Below are 25490 nucleotides of genomic sequence, written 5' to 3' on the forward strand. Positions count from 1 at the left end.
TGTAGAAGGAAAGACCTATATTGCTAAGGTATGGATCTGTTCTAATTCCTAATTCTGGATTTGTGCCTCTGCATACTCTCTGACTCTAAATGATGACGGCAGTAATAGCTAAGAGAACCTATGCATTCATGTTCAACAAAAACAGATCGATACAATATGGGCAGGAGTCTTCTGTCTAGGAGGTGTGGCCCCTACACCAGCGTGGGAGCCAATGAGAACATGTGTAGAAGCATAATGGGTTGAGACTTAAACCTTAAATGAGGAGGTCGGTGATCATCTTACTCATACTCTCTTCAGGTGCTCCGAACATACCTGAATTTCTCAATATAAGATACAATCCATGTGTAACTTTCAGCAAAAAACCACATCCACCACTAACTGCATTTCCACTGAAAGAAAATGCAAACTAATCTCAGCAAGCAACCAATTTGGAAGATATAGGCAGTAGTATCACTAATTTGAATCACTAATTTGACTCATGTAATTACATATATAGTAACATGGGTAATATCAAGGAAAACACGTTTAGGCAGAACATCAGGGATAGAGTCATAAGACTCATAACCTATAACACATGGCTTCTGAATTATCCATTTGCCAAACCAACATAAATCCTAAGTTAAGAACCTACCTTTGGATGATAATTGTATCACTCAAGTGTAAGTAACATTACCAAAAAAAAAAAGTGTAAGTAACATTAATCCTCAATCAATTAGCAGAGCAAGGGTACCTTTGGGTTTCCAATTGAAAGATCAGGTATGCTTCAGAAGCTCCTATTTCCCCCAATAGACTTGAAGCTCCTTTGGGTATGGATCTGTTCTAATTCCCAGTACTGGATTTTTGCTCCATACTCTTTAACTCCAAATGAAGATGGCAGTAGTTAAGGGAGAACCTATGCAGTCATGTTCAACAAAAACAGATAGAAATAACATGGGCAGGAGTCCTTTGTCCAAGAGGGGTGGCCCCTATACCAGCATAAGAGCCAATGAGAACATGTGTAGAAGCATAATGGGATAAGATTTAGACCTCAAATGAGGTGGGTGATCATCTTATTTGCTCTCTGGGTGCTCTGAACACAGTCCTTTTTCCCATATAATTATCTGTAACTTTCAGCAAAACCACATCCACCACAAACTGCATGTCCATGGAAAGAAAATGCAAACCAATACTAGTAAACGACCAATTTGGAAGATATAATTACATGGGAAATATTAAGGACAATACATTCAGACAGAACATCGTGGATACAGTAATAAGAGTCATAACCTAAAACACATGGCTTCCGAATTATCCATTTTAAACACAAAACCAATAGAAATCATGAAGTTAAGTACCTACTTTTGGATGATAATGGTTAGCATTTGAGTGAGTGTAAGTAAAGTTGGTTCTCAATCAATTAGCTGAGCAAGCATAGCTTTGGGCTTCCAATTGAAAGATCAGGTATGCTTCAGAAGCTCCCATTTCCTTAATCGACTTGCATTTTGAACAGATACTGTTTCCAAAATGTAAGATGCAAATGAAAAATCCCCTGTTTGAAAATTGAAACATGAATGGAAGTAAGTCTCAATGGTCAAGAGTAAATGGTTTGTCACTGCCTAATGTGATTTAGGGAAATGGTCATGCACAAGGTTTCAAACATCTGGACTCAGATCTCCAGTACAGTAAATTCATGCCAAAGAACATAGAATTGGGGAGCCTTGAGATCTGAGGTCCAATCCTGGGGTCCTTGGGGCAGATTTGGATTACAATCAGGATGGAATAATTCAACTCAAATAACCCCCCACCCCCCCCCGCAGTTTCTTCACCCCTGAAAAACTGCTTGGGACTTGAATTCTGGACTTCTATGGATGCAAACATAACTAAAGATCTTACTGCAATCAATTATGGTTTTAGATAAAAGGAACTGGGGGGGGGGGGGGGGTCTTGAAGACTCCATTTATTGATTCACAATGACATTTTTTAAAGGTATATCCTCTTGTTCTGCATAAGATTATAATAGTTCATAATGCTTTAACTCATTTGCAACTAATTCTCCAAAGTAACAGGAAAATTTCAGGAAAAGTATAAAAAAACAGAAAGAAATAATCATGCATCTAATTCATCAAATATCTCACACTTGTAATGGAGTCAAAAGTCCTACATCCATTCGAAGTTCCAAGGCTCTCATTATCTTTCTTACAAAGCTGTTTGTGAGTGCAAATCACAAACTCAAAACACCACCCCGTGCACCCCCCCCCCCCTCCCTCCCCCAAAAAAAACAACAAAAAAAAAAAAGTGGACATTTTCTGCTTCTTTGTAAAAAACAAATTCGAGAATGGATTTATGGTTTAAATACTGTAGGAGATACATCACAATTCTCATGGTAGTGAAGAATAAAAAGACCAAAATTCATATATATGGACCATATGAAATCAATAGGACCTTAAGAGAAGTGGTGAGAAAATATATGCATAGCTTAGGCTTTGTATCTAGCATGACCTCAAACAGAGTTGATTGGAAAGCAAGAATCCATGTAGCCGACCCCATTTAGTTGGGACTAAGCTTATTGTTGTAGCAAGAAAATTAAACACATCTTGAAGCAAATAAAAATTTTTAATACATGATACCATTTCCAAAACTTCATCTTAAAAACAATTCAATAATGGAGATGAAACAACAATTGAGGTCTCCAAGGCACAGGATAGATCAAATTGATACAAAAATTAATCTCCTCAAGAATTTGAAGCAGTCCATCACCTTTGATCCCAAAAAAATTTACAGGAAATATGATTCCATTATTTGTCTACAAGTTACCAAAATACCTATACAACTTCAGCTAATTACTAGAGTCAGTACAATTCGGTTCATGTTCATAACAGCAACACAAACACACCAAAAAAAGGAAACATTGCTCAAAGAAAATGATGAAACAAAGAAAAGATCAATTTTACAAACTCATACCCTTATAGAAATTTCTGTGAACAAAACTTACTACAATGCGCTTTAAGAGGCATATACAAGTATTGCTTGATGGAAAACCTAGTAATATTATATGGCAAGTCTATATGCTCAAACCAGCCCCAGCAAGCAGGTTTGCAGGTTTCTTGCGTATTTTATATTACAACAGTAGGCCATTCACAGATCTCCCTCTCTTCCCAAAGTTTGATACAGTGTTCCCCTTCTTGTTAAAATCTGAAGTTGAAGGTTCAATGCTGTGCCCATTGAATATTTTTAATGTCAATTCCTTCCTTAACCATCTCATAGAGAGGACTCATCTCCCTTAACTTTTCCACCTGCCGTACAGTAAGCTCAACTGCACGATCAATCTCTTCCTCCGTAGTGAACCTCCCAATCCCAAACCTGATAGAAGTGTGTGCCATGTCCTCATCCACTCCCAACGCCCTCAGAACATAAGATGGTTCCAAGCTAGCACTAGTGCAGGCACTGCCACTAGACACTGCGATCTCCTTCAATCCCATAAGCAAGCTTTCCCCTTCAACATAAGCGAAAGACAGATTCAGATTCCCAGCATACCTCCTCTCTTTGCTCCCATTGACAACAACACCAGTAAGCTTGGAATTAATCCCATCAAGCAGGCGTTTCTGCAAGGCAGAGATACGCTTGTCATCATACTCCATCTCCTTCATGGCTAACTCACAAGCAGCACCCATGCCAACAACCAGTGGGGTTGGGACAGTCCCACTCCGAATCCCTCTCTCTTGTCCACCACCATTCATCTGGGGCTCCACCCTGATTCTTGGCCTTCGCCTGATATAGAGAGCTCCTACCCCTTTTGGTCCATAAATCTTGTGACCGCTCAGAGACATCAAGCTCACATTCATCTTCTCCACATCGAGAGGAATCTTACCCAAAGCCTGAGCAGCGTCTGTGTGCAAAGGAACGTTGCGTTCCTTACAAATTTGGCCAATTTCCTCCATGGGTTGGATGACGCCGATCTCGTTATTGACGGTCATGACAGAAACAAGCCCTGTATCAGGACGAATAGCTTCGCGGAGGCGGTCGAGGTCGACGATGCCGTCAGGGCCAACAGGAAGGTAAGTAACATCAAAACCCTCCTGTTGAAGATGTCGGCATGAATCAAGAACGCACTTGTGCTCTGTTTGAGTGGTTATAACATGGCGCTTCTTCTCCTTGTAGAAATGCATCAAACCCTTCACGGAGATGTTGTTACACTCAGTTGCGCCCGAGGTGAAGATGATTTCCTTCGGAGAAGCGTTGATTAGTGAAGCTACTTGGGCTCTGGCCTTCTCAACGGCGAGGTCAGACTCCCAGCCATAGAGATGAGTACGAGAGTGTGGATTACCGTAGCGGGAGAGGTAGAAGGGAAGCATAGCATCCAAAACCCTAGGATCGACTGGGGAAGTGGCTTGCACATCCAGATAAAGCGGCCTTCCGGAAATTTTGACGCCTTTGATGTTGATTCCCTCTGTGTTCTCGAATTCTTCCTGCCGAAGAGGCGATGGTTCTTCTCTGGCCACCGCTGCTGCGGCTGTGGAGAGAGGTCGGAATTGGGTAGAACATCTCCTGCTGCTGCTGATGTAGATTTCTCGGAGCTTCGAGCCGAGAAGCCTTGGAGCCATGGTTGTTCTCCTTCGAGAATCGTTCTCGATCAGATTGGAATAACCATTCAGTGAGGGGAAGAGGGAAAAAGTAGGATAGGGATCGATTCTAATGTTTTAATGTTCATTACGTGGCGGTGGATTTTTATTTTTTTTTTTTTTGGCGGTGGATCAACAATAATAACGGTTTTTGCGTGGAAATTATCAATTACCTTCCTACAAAGGCAGCATTATTGCCACTAATTGAAGGCAAATGATGTTTAAAGATTTAATCCTACTTTTAAAGTAACCATTGTGGAAATTATCAATTACCTTCCTACAAAGGCAGCATTATTGCCACTAATTGAAGGCAAATGATGTTTAAAGATTTAATCCTACTTTTAAAGTAACCATTGTCACGTTGCTCTCCATGTATCCTGAACGTGTCTTTTTATCAGAAGAGCCATGATATTTTATACAAAATAGTGGCGGTGGATCATAATTGTGACTATCCAGACAGAAGCACTCTGGGCTCTTCGAAAAAAGTTGCAACAACAAATTATGTAGGGTCTATTAGTAAAAAATAATAAAATATTTAAAAAAATAAATTTCATCAATCTTAATTCTTTAGGCCTTACTAAACCCCACACCCTAACCCTGTGGGTGTCCCTATAATTCAAGATTATTTTTTATCTTTATAGAAAGTTTAACTTGCTACATTAGCATTTAACTATGATTTTTTTAATAGTATGAAGTGTTCTTGATATATTTTTACACTATAGATGTCTGATTGATAAACTAAATAATTCGAGCAACATTAATTTCAAGGGATAACGCAAAGCGGCGTTGAAAATCTTCTTCAAATTTTCTTTGACTAAGTTGACTAAATTAACCTTCTAATTAAAAAAAAATCAAATAAAAATATTTTTCTGATATAAAATAAAAGTATATTAGAGACAAAAAAAAAACCCTAGAATGAGATCAATCAAACTCTCCATTGAATTGAGTGCATTTTATATTTATAGTAGAAGTAGCATCTTTTCTAATATGAAAATATTAGAGTCTACAAATAAATATAATATATGATTCTTGCACGCAATAAAATGTTATTGATATGGAATGATAGATCACCACCCAAGAGAGAAGGTGCATAGAATGGAAATTTTGACTACCAAAATTGTGTGTTGAGATGACTGTAATATTCAATTAAGATAAGAATATGAATCACTAAGATTGCATGCTGAGGTGCTTAAGATCTTCAATTAAAAGTATTAATTCTTTGAGGGTGATGGACATCCATAATCAATATTATTCATAACATTATTCATTATATATCCATCAATAGATAATGTACCTCGTTAAAATCTTACTAAGAAAAAACTTTGTGGAAAAAAATTTTGGTGAAAAAAAAGAGTATACATATTTAAATAATACGTATCACTAGCTATCTCATTAAAAACCTTACTAGGAAAACCCAGTGAGACAAAACCTTGGTGAAGGAAAAAAGAATACAACACGTATTTTACTTTCCCTGATGGTAACATTAGTGAATATCTTTTAGTCTACACATCCCAATCTTATGTACTAACTTTTCAAAATTTGAAGTAGGCAATGCCTTAATAAAATAATTCTGTCAAATTATCACTTGAACGAGTTTATTGAACATCAATTTCACCATTTCGTTGAAGATCTTGAGTGAAAAAGAATTTTGGTGAAATATGTTTCGTCCTATCTCCTTTGATGTATCATCCCTTCAACTGAGCTATACATGCAGTATTATCTTCATATAATACTGTTGAAACCCCTTTTTATAATGGAAAACTACATGTTTCATGAATGTGTTGATTCATTGATCTTAACCAAACACATTATTGGCTTGCATCATAAATCGCTATTATCTTTGCATGATTTGAAGAAATGGCAGCAAGTTTATTTTGTTGAACGTCATAAAATAGCTATACTTTCACTTGTGAATAAATAATCTGTTTGAGATTTAGCTTTGTGTGGATTAGATAAATATCCTGCATCTACATAACGAATAAGTTGATATCCACATTCATTTGAATAAAATAATCTCATATCAATAGTTCATAGAAGATACTGAAATATATATTTAATACCATTCTAGTGTCTTCATATTGCAAAGAATTAAATATTGTCAATAAACTTATAGAAATTGATTATTCGGTCTTATACTATTAGCAAGATACATTAGTGCCCCAATTGCATTGAGATATGATACATAATTGTTTCATGGATCGAAGTTCTTCATTGTTTCATTGGTCAAAATTGATTTTTTATATATTAAGCGATCTTACAACTATTGGGGTGCTCAATAGAGGTGTTTTATCCGTATAAAATTGCTTTAAAATCTTTTGTGTGTAAATTGATTGATGAACGAATATTCTATTTGTCAAATGTTCAATCTGCAAATCAATACTATACTTTGTCTCTCTAAGATCTTTCATTTCAAATTATTTATTCAAATAGTCAACTAATTTTGGAAGTTCTTTAAGAGTTCCAATAATATTTAAATCATCAACATATACACTTTTATAATAACAAAGTTAAATCCATATCTTTTAATATAAACACAAGGGTAAATTGGGTCATTTTTGTACCATTCCTTTAATAAATACTCACTAAGGCAATTATATCACATACACCTTAATTGTTTTAATTCATATAACGATCTTTGAAGTTTTATTGAACAAAATTTTCAAGAATTTTTATATGTTTCAGGCATTTTGAATCCTTCAGGGATTCTCATATAAACTTTACTATTGAGTGAGCCGTATAAATAGGCTGTAACAACATCCATCAAACGCATGTAAAGTTTTTTATGTACTGCAAGACTAATAAAATATCTAAATGTGATTGCACCACCATAAAAATATGTTTCTATATAATCAATGTCAGGCATTTGATAAAATCATTATGCTACAAGTCGTGCTTTATATCTTACGACTTCATTTTTCTCATTTCTTTTTCACAAAAAACCCATCTATACCCCACTGGCTTTACACTTTCAAGTGTTTGGACTACAGGTTCAAAAACTTTATGTTTTTCAGTGAATTCAGTTTCACTTAAATTGTATCTTTCCATTTTGGCCAATCATTTCTTTGTTTACATTCATTCATGGATTTAGGTTCAAAAACCTCGTCTTGTTTCATTATCTCGATCGAAATATTATACGCAAAAATGTTGTTGACAACTATATCTTTTTTGTTCAATTTTTTCCTATAGTGACATAACTAATTAAGATTTATTCATTATTTTCAAGTACCTAAACCTCTTTTGAGGTTTTATGGAAAGTTTTGCCTTCAGAATTTTTATAATCAATTGTTTTCATATTATGACCATTTTGATCATTTGCTCCCTTTTTAAGATTTTTATCCTTAGAACCGATTGATTTTCCATGTTTTAAACATGGTTTAATATAATTTGCACTAATAGATTGTCCTACAAAAATATCAATTCGAATTAGATCATTCACAGCTAGAATATAAGATTTAGTAATTATTGGCAAGTCAGTAAAAGCATCTGACAGCTGATTTGCTATATTTTGTATATGAATTATATTTTGAACTTCAAGTTCACATTGCTTAGTACGATGATTTAAATAAGATAAAGACAATGCATTTAAATCAATCTTTTTTTCCAACTGTTTATTTTCTTCCCTTAATATTGGAAAAACTGATTCATTAAAATGATAATCAGCAAATCTTGCTTTAAATAAATTTTTAGTCATTGGTTTAATATATTGAATTATAAAGGGAGATTCATATCCAACATATATTTTCAAATTTTTTGGTGACCCATCTTTGTACGTTGTGGTGGAGCAATTGAAATATAAATAGCACAACCAAATATTTCAAATATAAAATATTGGTTTCTGACCATAAACTAATTGTAATAAATAGAATTTATGATAATTTGTTAGCATGATGCGTACAAGTGATGCAACATGTAAAATAACATATCCTCATGCCGACATAAGGAGTTTTGTTATCATAAGTAATGATTTAGGCTCTTTTTGGTATCAATTCTCATTCTCTATTATGCCTATTTAAAATAAATAAGTACAAGAATTCATTTTTGGTCAAGAATGAAAAATGGTTTGGTGTCAAGATAAAAAATTGTTAAAAATGATAGTAAACAAGTGAGAAAAGAAGGAAAAAGTATGGTTGTTATAAAAGAATGTGTATTGACTATTTTACCCTCATCTTACTTATAGAACTTTAAGTAAACTTACACAAATGAAGATAATGAAATTCTCATCATAATCCATAATGGACAAAAAGTTCATTATGGATTTTGGAGGTTTTTCTATTATTTTAAATAAAAATAAAATTCATAATAGATGCCAAACAATTTAAAATAATAAAAATTTCTCATAATTGACAATGATAATTGATACCAAAAAGAGCCTTAACTATTAATTAGAGACGTTTAATAAATGATTTTGACATACCATTTTGGGTATAAATATGAGCGACAAACCTGTTCAACTATGATTTAGTTGACATATAATAATTATTAAAAACATGAGATGTAAACTCACCAGCATTATCAAGACGAATTGTCTTTGTTGTATAATCTGTTAATTGTTTTCTTAATCTAATTATTTGAGTAAACAATTTCACAAATGTCAAATTATGAGTTGATAGTAAACATACATGTGACCATTTTGTAGATGCATCTAATAAAATCATATGATATCTAAATAGTCCACATGATGATTGAATGAGTTCACATATATCACCCTATATACGTTCAAAAAATACAAGGGATTCAAATCCAACTTTAACTGGTAATGGTCTAATAATAAGTTTCCCTTGAGAGCAAATAACACAAGAAAATTCATTGAGTTGAAGAATCTTCTAGTTCTTCAATGGATGACTGTGAATTTTTAATAATTTTTAGCATCATATTAAACCCGGGATGGCCCAACCGGTCATGTTAAATAATAAAACTATTAAAATCAATATTCCTTTGATTCACCAAAGCATGTATTTCAACCATGCTAATATTTGTGGTACAAACCGAAAGAAAAAACAGATAATTTTTTCAAAATGTATTTTCTACCTGTCATTTTTGTAATAATACAAAGATATTAGATTTTACCAGTATATGTAGTTTCAATATGATAACCATTTTGACGAATGTCTTTGAAATTTAATAAGTTTTTTTTAGAGTTATTATAAAATAATGCATCATTGATTAACAATTTAGTTTTGTTAGGTAATAATAAATTAGTTATTCCTGAGCCTTCAATTAATTTTGTACTATCAGTTATTGTATAAACTTTGGCTTCCTCTATCTTCAAATAAGAGAAATATTTGATCCCTTAATATAGTATGCGTTGTAGTATTATTTGCGAGACATATATCTTCACTGATCTTGGATCTAACTGAAAATTGAAGGATATCTATATTCTTCATTAAAGTAAAATGGAATACATCGAAGATATGTAAAAATCATAAAAAAGAAATAAAACTTAAAGAAAAAAAACTATTTGAAAACATAACATCAATTTTATTCGAATCCAAAAAACATAACCATTGCTCTCAATCATTAGATGTTTGAGTGAAAAGGGAATCCCTTTCTCTCATTTAGGCTGTGTTTGTTTGCAAAGGTGGGGTGGAAAAAAACATGTGGACCCCATGTGTAGTGGGGTGAAGGAGAAGAAAAGGAAAAGAAAGGGTCATGTGAAAAAATAATAGTGGTGGGTCCCACTTTTTACTTTTCCCAACTTTCCCACAAAGTCCCAACAAATATGTGGGATTTTAAAATGGCTTGGGGTGGGAAAGTTGGGTTGCCACATCAGCAACAAGTTTTCTTGATTCAAGGAACATTGTTTCTCACTTTCCCACCCTAAGCAACCAAACAATCTACCATTTTGAGATTTAAGGGAAAAGTAAGAAATCTATACTTTTTTCAAGAATTTTCTCACCCATTTATTTCCACTCCACTTTTATTCCAGCAAACAAACGCAGCTTTAAGGTTATTCTCGTCTTCTTGAAAAGTTTAATTTGGCTGTAGGTATGCCTCTATGGTAAGGTTATCATTGATATAATTTTATTTATTGGGGGTGTAAATGATAAATTAGGTAAGTCAGAGAGTTGCAATAATTTTAGTTGATAACTAAGGGGGTGGATATGAAATTTTATTCCAAAATTTCCGCAGTAATATGTTTCGCGGTTCGCTTTACCTCTCCATCCCAACAAAGCATAGACTGAGCAGAGCAACGCCACAGTAAGGAAGAAGAAGACGACGATGCCGCAGTAGTAGGTCTATACCTGTCACTCCGGCCTCTGCTTGACGCCAGTCCATCCGGAGTCCTCTTCTTCTTTCTCCGACGCTTACTTCCTCTTTTCTGGTCACAAGAAAAAACCCTTGCTATCGTCGACTCAGTCCAGCAGGAACAGAAAGTGTAAAAGAAAACACTCAAGACCTTCTCTTAATTGGATTCAGACGGTTTCAGGCTATGCGCCCATATGCCTGAAGGGGTTTATCAATTTTACAGACTAGCAAAACTCTGCTACCGACATCTCTATTATCAATCCAGTGCTGACAATAAAAGATAGCGTGCAGCTTCGAAGAGGTATGCAATATCTATTCTGTAGGGATGGATGGCTTGGAGATAGATGAAGGGTTTATTTGTTACTTCTTATTCCAAAATCTGATTCTTGTTTTTCTTTTTCCTCATTTGTTTGATTGAATCGGAATGTGTTGTAAAAGAATTTGAGAGATACGAAAAAGAAGGGTATTGAAGTTAGAGTTTATGAGGAACTTCTTCTAGTATCGTTAATTTGTTAGAAAAATGGGCTGTGTTTGTTATGCTATGAATTTTAATTGAGTGTAACTTTACAAGAAGAGTGGTGGAGGACAGGTATGAGGCTCAAACATGTCTTTTTTGTGCATGAACAAGGTCCTCCACCAACCTTGCATGATCAAAGTCAGCGAAACTGACACACATTCTTGGATGCTGGGAACAGAAGGCTGCTTAAAGGTGATGAGGTTGATTGCATATGGGGGCGAGGGTGGGGTGTTGCTCAGGTGGGTGTGGGCAGGGATTTTCTTTTGTTTGGGGGAGTGGTGGGAACAGGAGGAGAGTCAGAGACTGGTGTGGAAAGATGCAGAGGGCAGTAAAGGTGTTGGCAGTGTGCTGCTAGGGGTTGGTATGAGGGTAAAATTGGTTTTTTTTTCATTTCTTTTCTTCTTTTTATTTATTTTATTTTGAAACAATGTATAACGACATATAATCTCAGTTTTCTGTAGGAAACAAAAGCTTTTGGCTAGTTTCTATGAGTAAATGTAGATTGAGTGGAGTATATTAATTGCATTTATATTATAGCTTTTGTCTTTATTTTGGTGAATTTTTTTTTATCCTTTTTGTCTTTGATTTGTATCATGTTTGTAACAGCAGAAGACTTATGAAAACCAGAAATGATAGTGGAGAAGAAGAAGAGAAAAGAGAAGATGGAGGAGAGGGAGGAGGAAGACTTGGGCTAATAAGCCAACTTTCCTCCTTGTGCAGGCTTATATTTAATGTAGAAAGGAAACCTGGATTTGGGAATAAACTTCCTAAATCTGATTACATGCAAAAGTAGAAACTAAATCATAGCGAACTAGCTTGTGGTTGGGTTGCTTGATACACCAGCTGCAAGGGTAAAAGTGGAACAGCATAAGGGGAAATATAAATTCACATGTGCTAGGCTAAGTGAAAACTTTCAAATTCAGAGAAACCCTGAAAGTAAAAAGGGGCAATCCTGAGCCAAATCCTATTTTCAGAAAACAAAGACGGGTTCAGAAAGCAAGAAAAGGGGATAGGTGCAGAGACTCAATGGAGGCTATTCTGACGAATGGAGTTGACTGCATTGGTAGAATACTAGAATCAAATCCTTCTATCGAAAAAAAAACTTAAGGATAAATCTATATAAGTGTGTATACGTCTTAAAATAGAATATCAAACGATAAATGACGAGTCGCGTCCATGTTGTATTTTTTCATACACAATGGTCATATACCCTTTACATAGCAAGGCCATTAACAATTTGAGCAAATTGCATTGGCACCCCAAAATGAAGGCCTTAAAGCACTGACACCCCACTTTATGTTTAAAAAGCATAGAGACCTCAAAATTGGATTTTCGTTGGATATATTTGTCAAAATTATCACTATAAACAGTTAAATCACTGTTTATTTTCAAAAGTTTCCCTATAATAAACAGTGTTTGAAAAGTTTTCAGTGATAAATTTGACAAATATATTCAACAAAAATCCAATTTTGGGGTCTCAATGCTTTTTAAACATAAAGTGGGGTGTCAGTGCTTTAAGGCCTCCATTTTGGGGTGCCAGTGCAATTAGCTCTTAACAATTTTCATTTAGCATTTTTAATAATGGTAGCTGGTAATGGCTGATTCTGTAGTTTCTACTAGTAGGACATAATCTGTATACTTTTGTACATGAATTTTTGCTCAAAGGTGAGTTTCTGGGGTCCTCTTTATGTATACATTGCAGAAGATGAGAAACACATTTTCACTAGTTATTTGGATAACTGAGCTTTGATGCATTTGATAATTGTTATGTTTGCTTACTTTTGGACCAATTGATTATTAGTGCAGATATATTTGAGGATTGATGAATTGATACATCTATAACATCTAGAAACCAAACTTCCTATGGTTTTTCGTTCCTGGTTGTTAAAGACTAAAGTTCATCACCCTTTCCGAAGCTTTCACTCTAGCAAAAGATTCTGGAATCCAGGCACTGAGGATATTCTTTTTGGTGCAATTTGTGTTAATCTACGTCATAAGCAATGGAGATTCTTGGAGAAGATTGCTTGGAATCTGACAGATTCATTAGTGGCACGGGTTATCCTACAATTTCAGTCCTCTCCGCAGTTGTCTTTGAATTTCTTCAATTGGGTTAGGGAGCAAAAGAACTTTTCACATTGTTTAGAATCTTATAGTATTGTAGTTCATGTACTGGTCAAAGCAAGATGGTTTGATGATGCTTTGTGTCTCATGAGATACTTAATGCAACATAGATGTGTATCCCCATTAGAGCTGTTGGAAGCCTTGATTGGTAGTTATGAAACCTGTTTGTCGAGTGTTGCAGCCTTTGATGCTCTAGTTAGGGCCTGTACTCAAATTGGGGCGACTGAAGATGCTTACAAAGTGATTAAGAAGTTGCAGACAGTAGGTTGCTGGGTTACTATTCACGCTTGGAACAACTATTTGGATCATCTCATTAAGTTGTCTGAGACTGATAAATTTTGGAGTACATACAGGGAGATGGTCTCTTACGGGTATACTGAAAATGTGATTACGTGTAATTTGATTGTTTGTGCTCTTTGTCATGAGTGCAAATTGCGTGAAGCCATGTCAATGATATACTGGATGCTGAAGAGGGATTTGTTTCCCAATATTGTCACTTTCAACATGCTCATTCATGGGGTTTGCATGGCAGGGGATGTCCAACTTGCTCTGGAGATAATGAGGAAGATGGGGGTCATGTTAGAGGGGTTTATCAAACCCAATTCAATCACTTATAATTCCATCATAAATGGTTTTTGCAAAGTTGGGAGACTTGCCATGGCGGAAGAGATTTGGGTGGACATGGTTAAAATGGGGATTGAGCCAAATGCAAGGACCTATGCGATTCTGATCAATGTGTATGCAGCTGAAGGAAGATTCGAGGAAGCTTTTAGGTTATGCAGTGATATGGTTGAGAAAGGATTGATGCCTAATTCTGTCATTTACAACTCAGTTATTCATTGGCTTTGCAAAGAAGGAGACATGGAAGAAGCTTCTTTGCTCTTCTCTGACATGATTGAGAAGCATGTTTCCCCTGATAGGTTCACGTACTCCACTCTTGCACAAGGGCTTTGTGGTAATGGGTATGTGGATGAAGCCATTAGCATTCATAACCAAATTGTAGAAAATAATCTGGTCGAGGATGCTTTTATGCACAATATTCTTATCAATTACTTATGCAAGGGCAAAAAAACAGAAAAAGCAAAACAGTTGCTTGCATGTATGTATGTTCGGGGGATCATTCCTGATGCAGTCACATATTCTTCTCTGATTGATGGATACTGCAAGGAAGGACAGATAGATAATGCCATTTCTGTGTATGATGAAATGATAAAAGAGGGTCGACAACCCAATTTGGTAACTTACAACTGCATTCTTAACGGTCTGTGCAAGGAAGGCCATTTGGATTTGGCGGTACTTTTAAAGGACGAGATGAGGAGGATTGGGTTTCCACTTGATGTTTTAACCTACAATACCTTGATAAATGGTTACTGTAGTTGTGGTAAGATTGACGAGGCCATTGATTTGGTCCAGGAGATGCAACAGGAAGGAATTTTGGTGAATACGGTTACTTTTAATGTGTTGATCAACCTCTTGTGCAAAAATGGTTGTATTGAGCAGGGAAAGGAACTCATGAAAAGAATGGCCTGTCTAGGCCTAACTCCTGATTGTTTTACATACACAACTCTTATCGCCGAATCCAGTAAAAATTTTGGCATACAGAAAGTACTGGAGTTGCATGATTCCATGGTACTAATGGGAATAATTCCTGATGAATACACTTACAGAGTCATTGTGAGCTTGCTGGAAAAAATTTGGGAGGATACCATGCCTGAAACTTGAGAATTTTTTATTGAAAAAAACGGAAGCCTCTAATTCTATTGGTTTTATCACCAGGATTTTGATGCATATTTTACAACTAAGTCCCACCAATGGATGATGCTGAGGGATAATTTGTTGTCTGGTTGGTGTTATATTTCTACCTTCACCATTCTTGAAGAAACAGTCTTCTCGGAAGACGTTGAACACCATTCACCTTTAGGTCTGAATTTGGAGTGCATTTCAAGATTGAGAATACTTTCTGATTCTAAGATGACAAAATGGCTGGTATATCTTCTTGTTTTTGTACCAAATGCAGCCCATTCGGGAAAAACTCACTTTTCCATTCCATTTCTAAGCCTCAAACATAATCTCTAGTTCCGATGACAAATCCTCCTCTCTAATCTGAAGAGGACATGGATGGGGGAGCGGGGAAGAGGAAGTTCGTTTTGGTTCATTCAAAGCTACAAGTTCGCTGCTTTCTTCACCCAGTCTCGATTCTGTACTGGCACTAGACACTCTCAACTACCATCTGAATTTCTGTTCCAAGGAGAATAGGTTTACGAGGGTTTTCTGGGTGTTTGGTTATCAGGTATTTTCAAGCTTCTAACCTAAGTCACTGTTGGAATGATAATCAGTACATTCTAGTCTATCATTTCCTGAAATTTTAATCCAGTTCATGTTGCTCTATGGTTGTTTAATCTTGTGGCTCCTTTATTCAAAAGGAAGAAGGGAAAGGCAAAACTGAAAACAGAATTCTATTAGCTACTAAGTATCCTAATGATGCAACCTCAAAATTGAGGGCCAGTTACAGCATCCAATAATTGAATTCAGCAGGCAAGTTAGGGTTTTCTCAAATCCTGGGGTTGGGAATGTAGGGGCTGTTTAGGGTATTTAGGGCTTGTAGGGATGATCTACTAGGCTCGGCTAGGGTTTGGAGATCTTGGATTGTTGAAGCCATAATTTGAATTCTGTTATTTTTAAATTCAGATTCAAATTTCAAGTCTGGGGTTTAGGGAATTCTAGGGTGATGTGAACCCGATCTAGAGTTTGACTAATTGATGTAATACCCTAGATCTAGGCCCACTCCAGGATCCTTTTTCTGAGTGTTAGCAGTCTTCTAGGGTCTGGAGTACCCTACGTGATGGAAACCCAATTTTAGGGTTAGGGTTCCTAAGGTGATGTCCTTAAAATTGAGGGTTTGCCCAGGATATTCTTCCTTTGAACCAGCAAAGAATTATCAAGTTTGGATGGGGATGATGAGTTGGGTTTGGGCAAGATTTGGCTTAACTAACTAAATGGGATGACAAGGAAAAGTTTAGGGTTTTAACAAATTCCTATGGGATGATTAAGAGATATCCATAATCAATATGGGATGGAACAGAGAGATATAGGGTGCATTAAAGATTCCTAGGAACCCTGCAATTGGGTATGGGAGGGTTTCAGGGAAGTTCTTGAAAGGGGTTTGAAGATCTTGGAAGAGGGTTCTTGAATGACTCTTGGATTCTTTCTTCTTTTTTTAATTTTACCCTTCTTTGCTTTCTTTGTTTCTTCTTTCTTGTGATTCTGCCACAAGCCAAAACAAAATGGGGGGGGGGTTTGCAATGAAGAAAAGAAGGGGCAGCAGGGTAGAGGAGAGGTGGGGGAGTGGCTAGGGAGGATTGCAGGGGGCAGGGGGAGGGACTTAGGGGCTGGGGATGCTGCTGCCAAGGGTGCAGCAGCAAGGGTGGGATCTAGGGTTGCACAGGCCAGGGAGCGGCTAGGGAGAGGTGCAATGGGTTTGCGGGGCGAGGGAATGGGGTGAGGTCTGCTGTACTTACTTGGAGACTGCTGTAAACTCTTGAAGAAGATGATGGAGACTGGACAAAGAGTGCTTAGACACAAGATAGATGTTGATCTTTGAAGAAGAACTCAATCCTTCCTCAACCATGGCCCCCTCAACGAGGAACCACGATCCTCATCTCATATTTAATTTTCATTCAATAATCAAACTAAAGAAAATACAAGAAAGAGTAGGCTTATTGATAGCCTAGTAAAGACTCCAACCTAAGTGGGTTTCCTTTATAGATTAGGATTCCCTTACAAATAATCTCAACCATCTAAATAAAGACTTAAGATCTATTGGAATCTCCTTGACAATAGATTCCCCCTAAGACTCCAAGACTAGTCAATAAAAGGAACTCTTCTTGTAAATAAAGACTTGTGAGAGTCTATCTTTAAAGAAGACTTTCAAGGACTCTAGGAACTTATCTTTAACTCAAACTAGACTACTAACTAACCAAGACTCCTCTCAAAATTAAAATCAGCAAGCAATTAGGGCTGGGATGGACCAAATTACCCCTCTTGGAGAGTTTGGCCTACGTGCGCCCCTTTGGAGTGGCTTTGGGGCCCATTCCAAGGTTTTGGCCAGGGGGTGAACTCTGGTTCACATCACTACAGTTGCTGGTATGTAGTTGATTTATGGGTGCTAAGGTTGAACAAGGGAAGGGCTAGGTTTGGCTAGGGTTTAGGAGCTGGGGTTTGAAGAATTAAGTCTGAAACCGTTTCATTTCATTAATTTTAGGGATTGAATATTTGAGTTACAGATTGGGGAATCTAGGGTTTTATGGCCATTAGGGTTTCTAGGGTTTGGATCAAGCTAGGGTTAAGGTTTGAGTGTTAATTGGGTGTTAGGAAAGCTAAACCTAAAAGGATTTCAGATTGGGATGAGGAATGAGAGATCTACAGATTTTGAAGTTTTTGGCGTTAGGGTTTTCTAATGAAGAAGATGAATTGCAGAATTTTCTAGGGTATGGAGGTCAAGGGAGGGGGCTGAACTTAGGGTCGAAGTTAGGGTATAGGGAGGGGAGCAAGTCCTAAGGGGGTGGGTATAGATCTAGGGGTTAAGGCCATCTAAGGTTTAGGGTGTGGCTGCAATTCCAGAATTTTATAAATTCAGGACATTTGAGAACTGCTGCAAGCTAGAGGAAGAAGAAGAAAGAAAACAGAGGGGGAAGTGTTGGGGAGGGGAGGGGAGGGGATGATAATATCACATTGGTGCATGACATTTACATTGATTCTTTGGTGGATTGTGATGTTTCATAGTCATTTAAGACTTTCAGTTCAAAAAGTTGATAAAAATGCATAACAATTGTGCTTACTTTGAGATATTGACATGATGAATAATAAGAAACATGTATCTACTCTAAATATTTCATCTTTTATCTGAGTTTATAGGTCAGCACAAATCTGAGCAAGACTGGAAACAAGGGGAGGCCCTATGAGCAAATTTAGTAACAAAATCTGAAATCTGGCAGAATTGCCCTACCTGAGGTATTTTGGCCATAATTTTCTCATCTCACCTCGGATTAAGGTGATCCAAGATGATCTGGATAGCTGACAAAAATATCTACAACTTTCTGGTATTGGGTTTTCTTATAGTCAGAAGGAATGGGGGTCAAATTAATGGGTACAAGAGCAAAGACTAGGAGGAGCCAAAAATAGAACTGGGAAAACGAAGAAAAGATATTTTTGGAGAAAGCAGATTTTATTGGCAAGAGACACCACTGCCTGGCTGTGTTTGACCGAATAACACATTAGGTATAACCCTAATGTAAAGTGGGTGGCTGAGTGAAAAAGGAGGGACAGCCACAATTTAAAAAGAAAAGAAAAAAAACGAAGGTGAAGAGGAGGAGAAAAACCTAAGGAAGGATCGTTGTGGCTGACTACCGCATCTTCACGAGCCCTTATTGAGAAACTTCCCTCCCTTCTTCTTGATTCTTTTTGCCATGTCTCAAACTTTTTTTGTAGTTCCTATTTGCTTGCAAACCTGAGTGGCTAATTTTTTTGTCTAGGGTTATGATGAAACTAGTGTTGAGATATTGATGTAATTCTTTGCTACCTTGTGATTAATTACAATTTTGTTGGTGACTTTTTCATCTATTTATTATTCTTGCATATTGAGCATCGTGAACTCAATTTTATTGTTACATATATGATGGTTGCTCGATACGTGATTAGATCTAGTAGATGAATTCTTTTAGTGGTTCAAAATCTTTGCAGTGAGAATTGTTAGTCGTGAGGATTCAATAGCATTTGTTATAACCTGTTATGAATTATATGACATGAATACAAGAATCACCTGGTTTTAGGTACTGGTATCATATAAGCTGTTTGTGTCAGTATGATACAAAGAGAGTAGTGTAGGTTGCTTGCGCCTGCACTATTTCGTCCAACCATGTCTTCTCTAGTCACTAAGAAAATTGTGTTTGTTCTTGGTAGTTAAAAAGAGCATAAATATTGATCATTAGCAGATTCAGAACCCAAGCCCTTGCCTCCTTTAGATTTTCTCCAAAGTCATTGCACTCTTAGTAGTAACTATTCATTGCACCATCTTTCTAATTAACAAGTTTCTCATTTTAGTGTAAGCAATTTTAAGTTTTTTCTTGTTAACTTCTTCCCTGCGGATTTGTTCCCTTGCTAGTATTATCAATAGGGTAGTAGGGTATTTTTGGGAGCATAACGGCAGCTCGTCAGTGGAATTGGAGATTAGTGCTGGGGAAGGGATTATGGTGATGCCGCAGGGTTTGGGAGGGGGAGGGGATTGTTCTCACTTCTCGATGGGGGGAAAGGGCTGTGGTTCCAGAATTATGGTTAGAGGGGAAGGGGGAAGACTGTAGGAGAGAGGGGCGGGTAAATCATAGGCTGGGGTTTGGGGAGGGGGCTTGTACATATTTGGGAACTGATTAGGTTGCTGCACCTTGAAGAAAGGTGCTGGAATTGATGATAAACTACAGAAAACTCTCACTGAAAGTTGCCGCAGGCCCCCTCTAGGGAACTCCAACTTCTTTCCTTGCCTCCAAATTCAATCTCAATTTTATTCATCAAAATCGATCTGCTGTTTACATAGTTTGAAGGCTTATATTTAACTTACTGAAAGAAATTAGACTAGGATTCAAGTTAAACAAATCAAACTTGGATTCTAACTTGCAATCCTATTCTGACTAAAACTTCTAATAAATAAACTCACTCAAGGAACCTTCGTGATTTGCTTTAGGGCCTGTTTGGTTGCGCGCCCCGGGGGGTTTAAACCCCCGGCCCCAAAGGGGTTTTTTCTTTGTTGGGGGTGGCCCCCCCCCCACCACACAAACCCCCCCCCCCACACATATTTTTTTGGGAAAAACCAAAAAATTTCCACCAAAAAAACAAACCAACCAAACAAAAATTTTTTTTAACCACCCCCTCTGAATTTTTTTAAGGCTATGAATTTTAACTACATTTTTTATTTCAACACCCCACCAACAAAAAAAAACCCCCCCTTAGAGAGTTTCAATCTAAATTCTAAGAGTAGATGCAGATTCCTAGCAGGGAGTAGGACAAACTTTAACGGACTCCTTCACAAGCTAGGATTTCCACTCTAATCATGATTCTTTAATAACTTGCAAAGTAAGGACTCATTTTCAAATATAAATGTAGATCTAGGGTCCCTCTAACATGATGGACCCAATTAAACCATAACTTGAACTCAACAAGAAATTGCAAAATTACGAAAATACACCTATACTTGGAGGAAATTGCTTGGGTTGCTGGTAAGCCCCATGGGCCCTCTTTAGGTGGTCTTGGATTTGGTTTACATCATAGGGTTTCTAGTTCTAGGGTTTTCTGGCAGTGGCTTGGGTGACGGTTTGGGTCAAAGGTAGAGGGAAAGGGAACAAAGAAACCAAAAGGGGAAGGGATGCAGGTGAGGGGATTGAGAGATCTAGGGTTTTGGGGTAAAGAAGATGAAGTGCAGGTTTTAGGGCCTTGGATGGGCAATTGGGTGAGGGATGGGGTTGAATGCTAGGTGGGGGAGGGGGTGATTGTCCCAAGAGGAGGTGGGAGTTGGGAGTTGGGGAGGAGATTAGAAGATGTGGGGATTAGGGTTTGGGGAACGATGGAGGAAAGAGAGGGGGTGCTTTCTTACTAGTTGAGAGCTCGAAGAAGGCGAATTGCATGAACGAAGGTCACAAACCAGGATGCCGCAGGTTTCCTCCCTTGGAGACCACCACTCCACTCAATATCTCCTTCAAAAAAAATTTATTAATCATAAAAAACTGTGTTAGTTACATGTGTAAGGCTGTATTTATAGCCTGCATTGAATGACTCGTACTTGGACTCAAGTCACTCAACTTTGAAACCAAAACAAAGAAGGATTTCCTACTTTATTTAGGACTCCTACTCTGCTCAAGACTCTCACTTAGAAAGGGAAACAACTAGGAATTCTGTTTTAAGAGAACTCCAAACTATATATAACTGCAATTAAAAGATCTTCCCCCAAGAACTAATCCTATTTAAGATAAGATTCCAACTTAACTACTCCTAAATAGACTAGGAGCCTTTTAAAGACTTATCAACAACCAACTCAAATAACAGAATAGAATTAGGACTGGGATCCTAATAAAATTCTAGTTCTACACAGGTCAAATTAAGTTGTTCTAGGGGTATCCAAAATGACCGAAATGCCTCTATGCTGGTTGAAATTTCCTGGGCTGTTGGCAAGGACAGGGTGCTGGGCAACCACCGTGGCCCTTCCTTGGGTCTCCCTGTTTGTCCTACATCAGCTCTCCATTTCTTGAAAACATTCATCTCCAATGAATGGGAGGGATTCCCTTGTCTGTTCAGCTTTTTGAAATCCTTGTTGGGGCCTAAGTGGAGGCAGCCTTGACCTGTGCTTGGAGAGTCCTTCAATCTCCTTATGTGGAACCATAAAGAGCTGCAGGCTGTTGTCTGAATTTTTTTGGTTTGTCCGAAGAGCTTGTTTCGTCTTAGCTTCTTTTGGCAAGTTCAAAGGTAGGAGTACAACTGAGACACCCCTATGTTTTTGGGATTAGACTAATTAGAAGTTTTATTGCTCAACCTTGCTCCTTGTGGTAGGCTGGTAGTACTACCATCTCCATCTACATGCTGGAAAGACAACCTTTATAAATAGTGGCATGCCTTAATTCTTATCTCCTGTACCTGATCCTTCGATTATCACCATAGTTGTCACGGCGACGAGGCGATACAAGGCGGTTTAGGCTAGTTGAGGCGATGAGCAATGAGGCCCTCCGAGGCGCTTAAGGCGGTGAGGCGTTAAGTGAAATTTTAGTGTACATCTCATTCACTATAATCCATTATAAATCTATCATATCTTATATAATAAAAATCTAATATTAGCCTACCTCAGTCATCCAACATACACAAACCACACATAGTAGGTCCTAAATAAAAAGTGCGAAGACCAAGAGAAGAAGTCCGCGTCGGCTTGCCGGAGTGTTGTAACGGGAATCGAAGGGAAGAGAGGAAAAGAGAAAGAGATTAGGATAAGAGTGAGAGTGTGGGACTTGAGTCAAGAACTTATTATCTTTCGACTTTGTTTGTTTTCATTTTTTTATTTTGATCACATATAGCGTCATTATAAATATGCATATAGGTTCAAACAATAGATACTTTACAATCGGAATCTAATAAGTAATTCAATATATGCCTTCAATTTGGCATCTTTCATGTGATTTAAAAAAGGAAAAAAGCGGACGCCTTAAGGTATAAGGGGTTTGAGGCGCCTAAGGTGACGCCTCATACCCTAAGGCAGTTGCTTTATTGCCTAAAAATAAGGCGACGCCGATTTGAGGCGCTCCGAAGGCACCGGGCCGCGGGGGCGAAAAAGGGGCCCCGGGGGCGGCCCGCCCAAACAACAGTGCCCCCCCCCCCCCTCTTCGCCCCTTTTCTTCTCCCCCCTTTTCCTCCTCCCCCCTCCTTCTATAACTATGTTATCCATTGATAAGTTGATTTCATGCATATTATTTTATATGATTAATTAACTATATTTTCATGTATTTACAATTGTTTTATATCAATTTACCCTAATATGATATGAAAATGAATATGTTGCACCCTTTCCTTTAATTTCTATAATTTTGGTGATTTTATATATTTCCTAACAAATTCTAATCAAGATTTATTACTTTTACGTGTAGGAAATTATCAATCAAATCCGGGTATTATTGCAAGAGTCCTACCTCAAGTCAAAACATGAGAGAATGAATCCTTGCATGCTTTTATGTTTTATTTCCTATTTAGGATTTGATCAAAGAAGGGAAAAGAGGAAGAAGAATCCAATTCAAATAAGAAAGATAGAAGAATCCCATTTTTGAGTGTCTTTGTCCAGTTTTGATCAAGATCTTCATCAGATGGTCATATGGTGTCCGATCGAGCCGATTTTTGGAGGAGAGCTTCACGACGTCTTGGTCTTCAAATCCAACGGTGGGATTATGCAGGAGATCTCTAAGTTAATCCGATTTATACGCAAAACATTCCTTGGTTAAGTCGATAAGAACTCTAGTTTGATTCAAACTCTGAGTTTAATTAATCTATAAAACTAGAGCAAACTCCAGCAGAGGGGGGACGTTTTTGAGAGCTTTGGAACACCAGAGAGAACGTTTTTGGGAGCTTTGGAGGAGCAGAGAGATCGAACCAGGAGACGTTGGTTGGCTTTGGAGATCTGAAGCTTGGGAATAAGTTTTTCTTGATCTTCTTTCAATGTTCTTGAACTCCTCTGTAATGTTTTTAGTTTCTAGTATGAACTAATTTAGTTTTTCTAGGGATCAGATGTAGCCTATCTTTGAATTCCCACTCTTGAATTCATCAATATAATTTTGAATATTGTTTCCTTTGATTGAGTTTTTACTCTATTCTTCATGCTTTGATTAATTGGCCACTAATCAACCGATTTGTTAATCATAATAAACTGAGAGGGGATTTATGTGTCTAGTTCATTGGAGTAAAAGCCATGAATTACATGTAAGATAGAGATATACTTACATGGTTTGTGTAGTTGTTATATGGGAATCCATAGAATTTAATGATTTCTCAGTTGTTGTAACCCACATAGAAATATAGTGGGTTAGCAATTGAGGGAATTTCTATTAGTACTCGAGAGAGACTAGTAGATAGGGAAGGGAATCTCGACTATCAATCAGGAAAATATTTCTCAAATTATAAAGAGGGATAAAAGGGTGGGAATGCTTAGTTATGGTGAAATCTGACCCCTAGATCTTTAGCAATTAATAATCTCAATTTAACTTTCAATTTGCAATATAGTCTAGAATAATTATCTTCCTTATTATTTGTTGAAATAAAATTGGTATAATTAATTTGGTACTTAATCTATAGTCTTGAGGGATCGATCTTTTATCATTATATTACTTGTTACGATAATACACTTGCGTTGTACTTTTTCACAACAAGTTTTTGGCGCCGTTGCCGGGGACTATTAGATTAATATCAATATCAGTTACTGCTAGTTTTAATTTGAATTCTTTTATATATTTTCTTTCCAATTATTTTATTTTATTTGTAGTTGTGAATTGGAGATCTTTCAGGTCCTACTGATTTTGCATGAGAAGGAGAGGAAACGATAATTTACTTCCTTTTGATCCTGAAATTGAAGCAACTTGTCGAAGGAACTCAAAAGCAAAGAAAGATAGAAGAAATTCATCTTCCACTTCTGGAGCAATGGATCTTGATAATAATCAACCACCTCTTGAAGTTGAAGCACCAAGGCGCAAGACTCTAGGAGAGTATGTTGCGCCAACTGTGAGAGATAATAGGACAGCTATAAAGCGCCCACCTATAGCAGCTAACAATTTTGAAATCAAGCCTGCTATCATTACAATGGTGCAAAATAATTTATTTTCTGAATTGCCCAGTGAAGACCCAAATCTTCACATTGATGGGTTCTTGGACATTTGCGACACATTCAAGAGCAATGGCGTTACCGATGATGCCATAAGATTGAGATTGTTCCCTTTCTCATTAAGGGACAACGCTAAGAGTTGGTTGCATTCTCTACAACCAGGATCCATCACTACTTGGGATCAAATGGCTCAAAAATTTTTGGTAAAATTCTTTCCACCATCTAAGATCGCTAGTTTATTAACGAGATATTTCTATTTTTTTCGAGTATGATTCAGAAACACTATTTGAGGCATGGGAAAGATTCAAGGACTTGCTAAGGAAATGTCCATACCACGGAATAGAGCAATGGAGGCAAATTCAGATTTTTTATGGTCTATCTAATTCCACAAGAACATTAGTAGATGCTGCAGCAGGAGGATCAATCATGAACAAGGATCCAACATAATTTTTTTATCTTTTGGATGTTATGGCCTCAAATGCATATCAAAGGCCAAGGGATAGAGTTGCCCCAACAAGAGTTTTGCAGAGGAATGAAACTGATCCCATGACAGCCATGGCCGTCCAACTTGAAGCATTAACAAAGCAAGTAGGGTTGTTAGCAACTCAAGGCACCAAAC

The 25490-nt window shown here is 37.2% G+C and overlaps 1 protein-coding gene, 1 non-coding gene and 1 pseudogene across 2 annotated transcripts; 1 reads left to right on the forward strand and 2 right to left on the reverse strand.

Moving 5' to 3' along the window:
- Positions 1–2701: 2701 nt before the first annotated feature.
- LOC149002507 (cysteine desulfurase, mitochondrial pseudogene) lies at positions 2702–4660 on the reverse strand (annotated as a pseudogene).
- A 6079-nt stretch (positions 4661–10739) lies between these two features.
- Positions 10740–16720, forward strand: LOC149002508 (Pentatricopeptide repeat (PPR) superfamily protein). The gene is made up of 2 exons (XM_089138566.1): positions 10740–11145; positions 13168–16720. Exon 2 carries the CDS (start codon positions 13225–13227, stop codon positions 15202–15204), a length of 1980 nt encoding a protein of 659 aa, XP_088994692.1. The 5' UTR covers positions 10740–11145; positions 13168–13224; the 3' UTR covers positions 15205–16720.
- Positions 16721–25109: 8389 nt separating this feature from the next.
- On the reverse strand, positions 25110–25212 carry LOC149002509 (small nucleolar RNA R71). The gene has a single exon (XR_016170528.1). It is a non-coding gene; the product is annotated as a small nucleolar RNA R71 (small nucleolar RNA).
- Positions 25213–25490: the final 278 nt, after the last annotated feature.

The sequence above is a fragment of the Hakea prostrata genome, chromosome 10 (assembly GCF_041222555.1).
Source record: "Hakea prostrata isolate BN-2017 chromosome 10, UWA_Hpros_2, whole genome shotgun sequence".
Lineage (NCBI taxonomy): Eukaryota > Viridiplantae > Streptophyta > Magnoliopsida > Proteales > Proteaceae > Hakea > Hakea prostrata.

What these genes read in the sequence shown, in the direction of transcription:
- LOC149002508 (XM_089138566.1), top strand. Translation starts at nt 13,225, where the DNA reads ATGGTTTTTCGTTCCTGGTTGTTAAAGACTAAAGTTCATCACCCTTTC.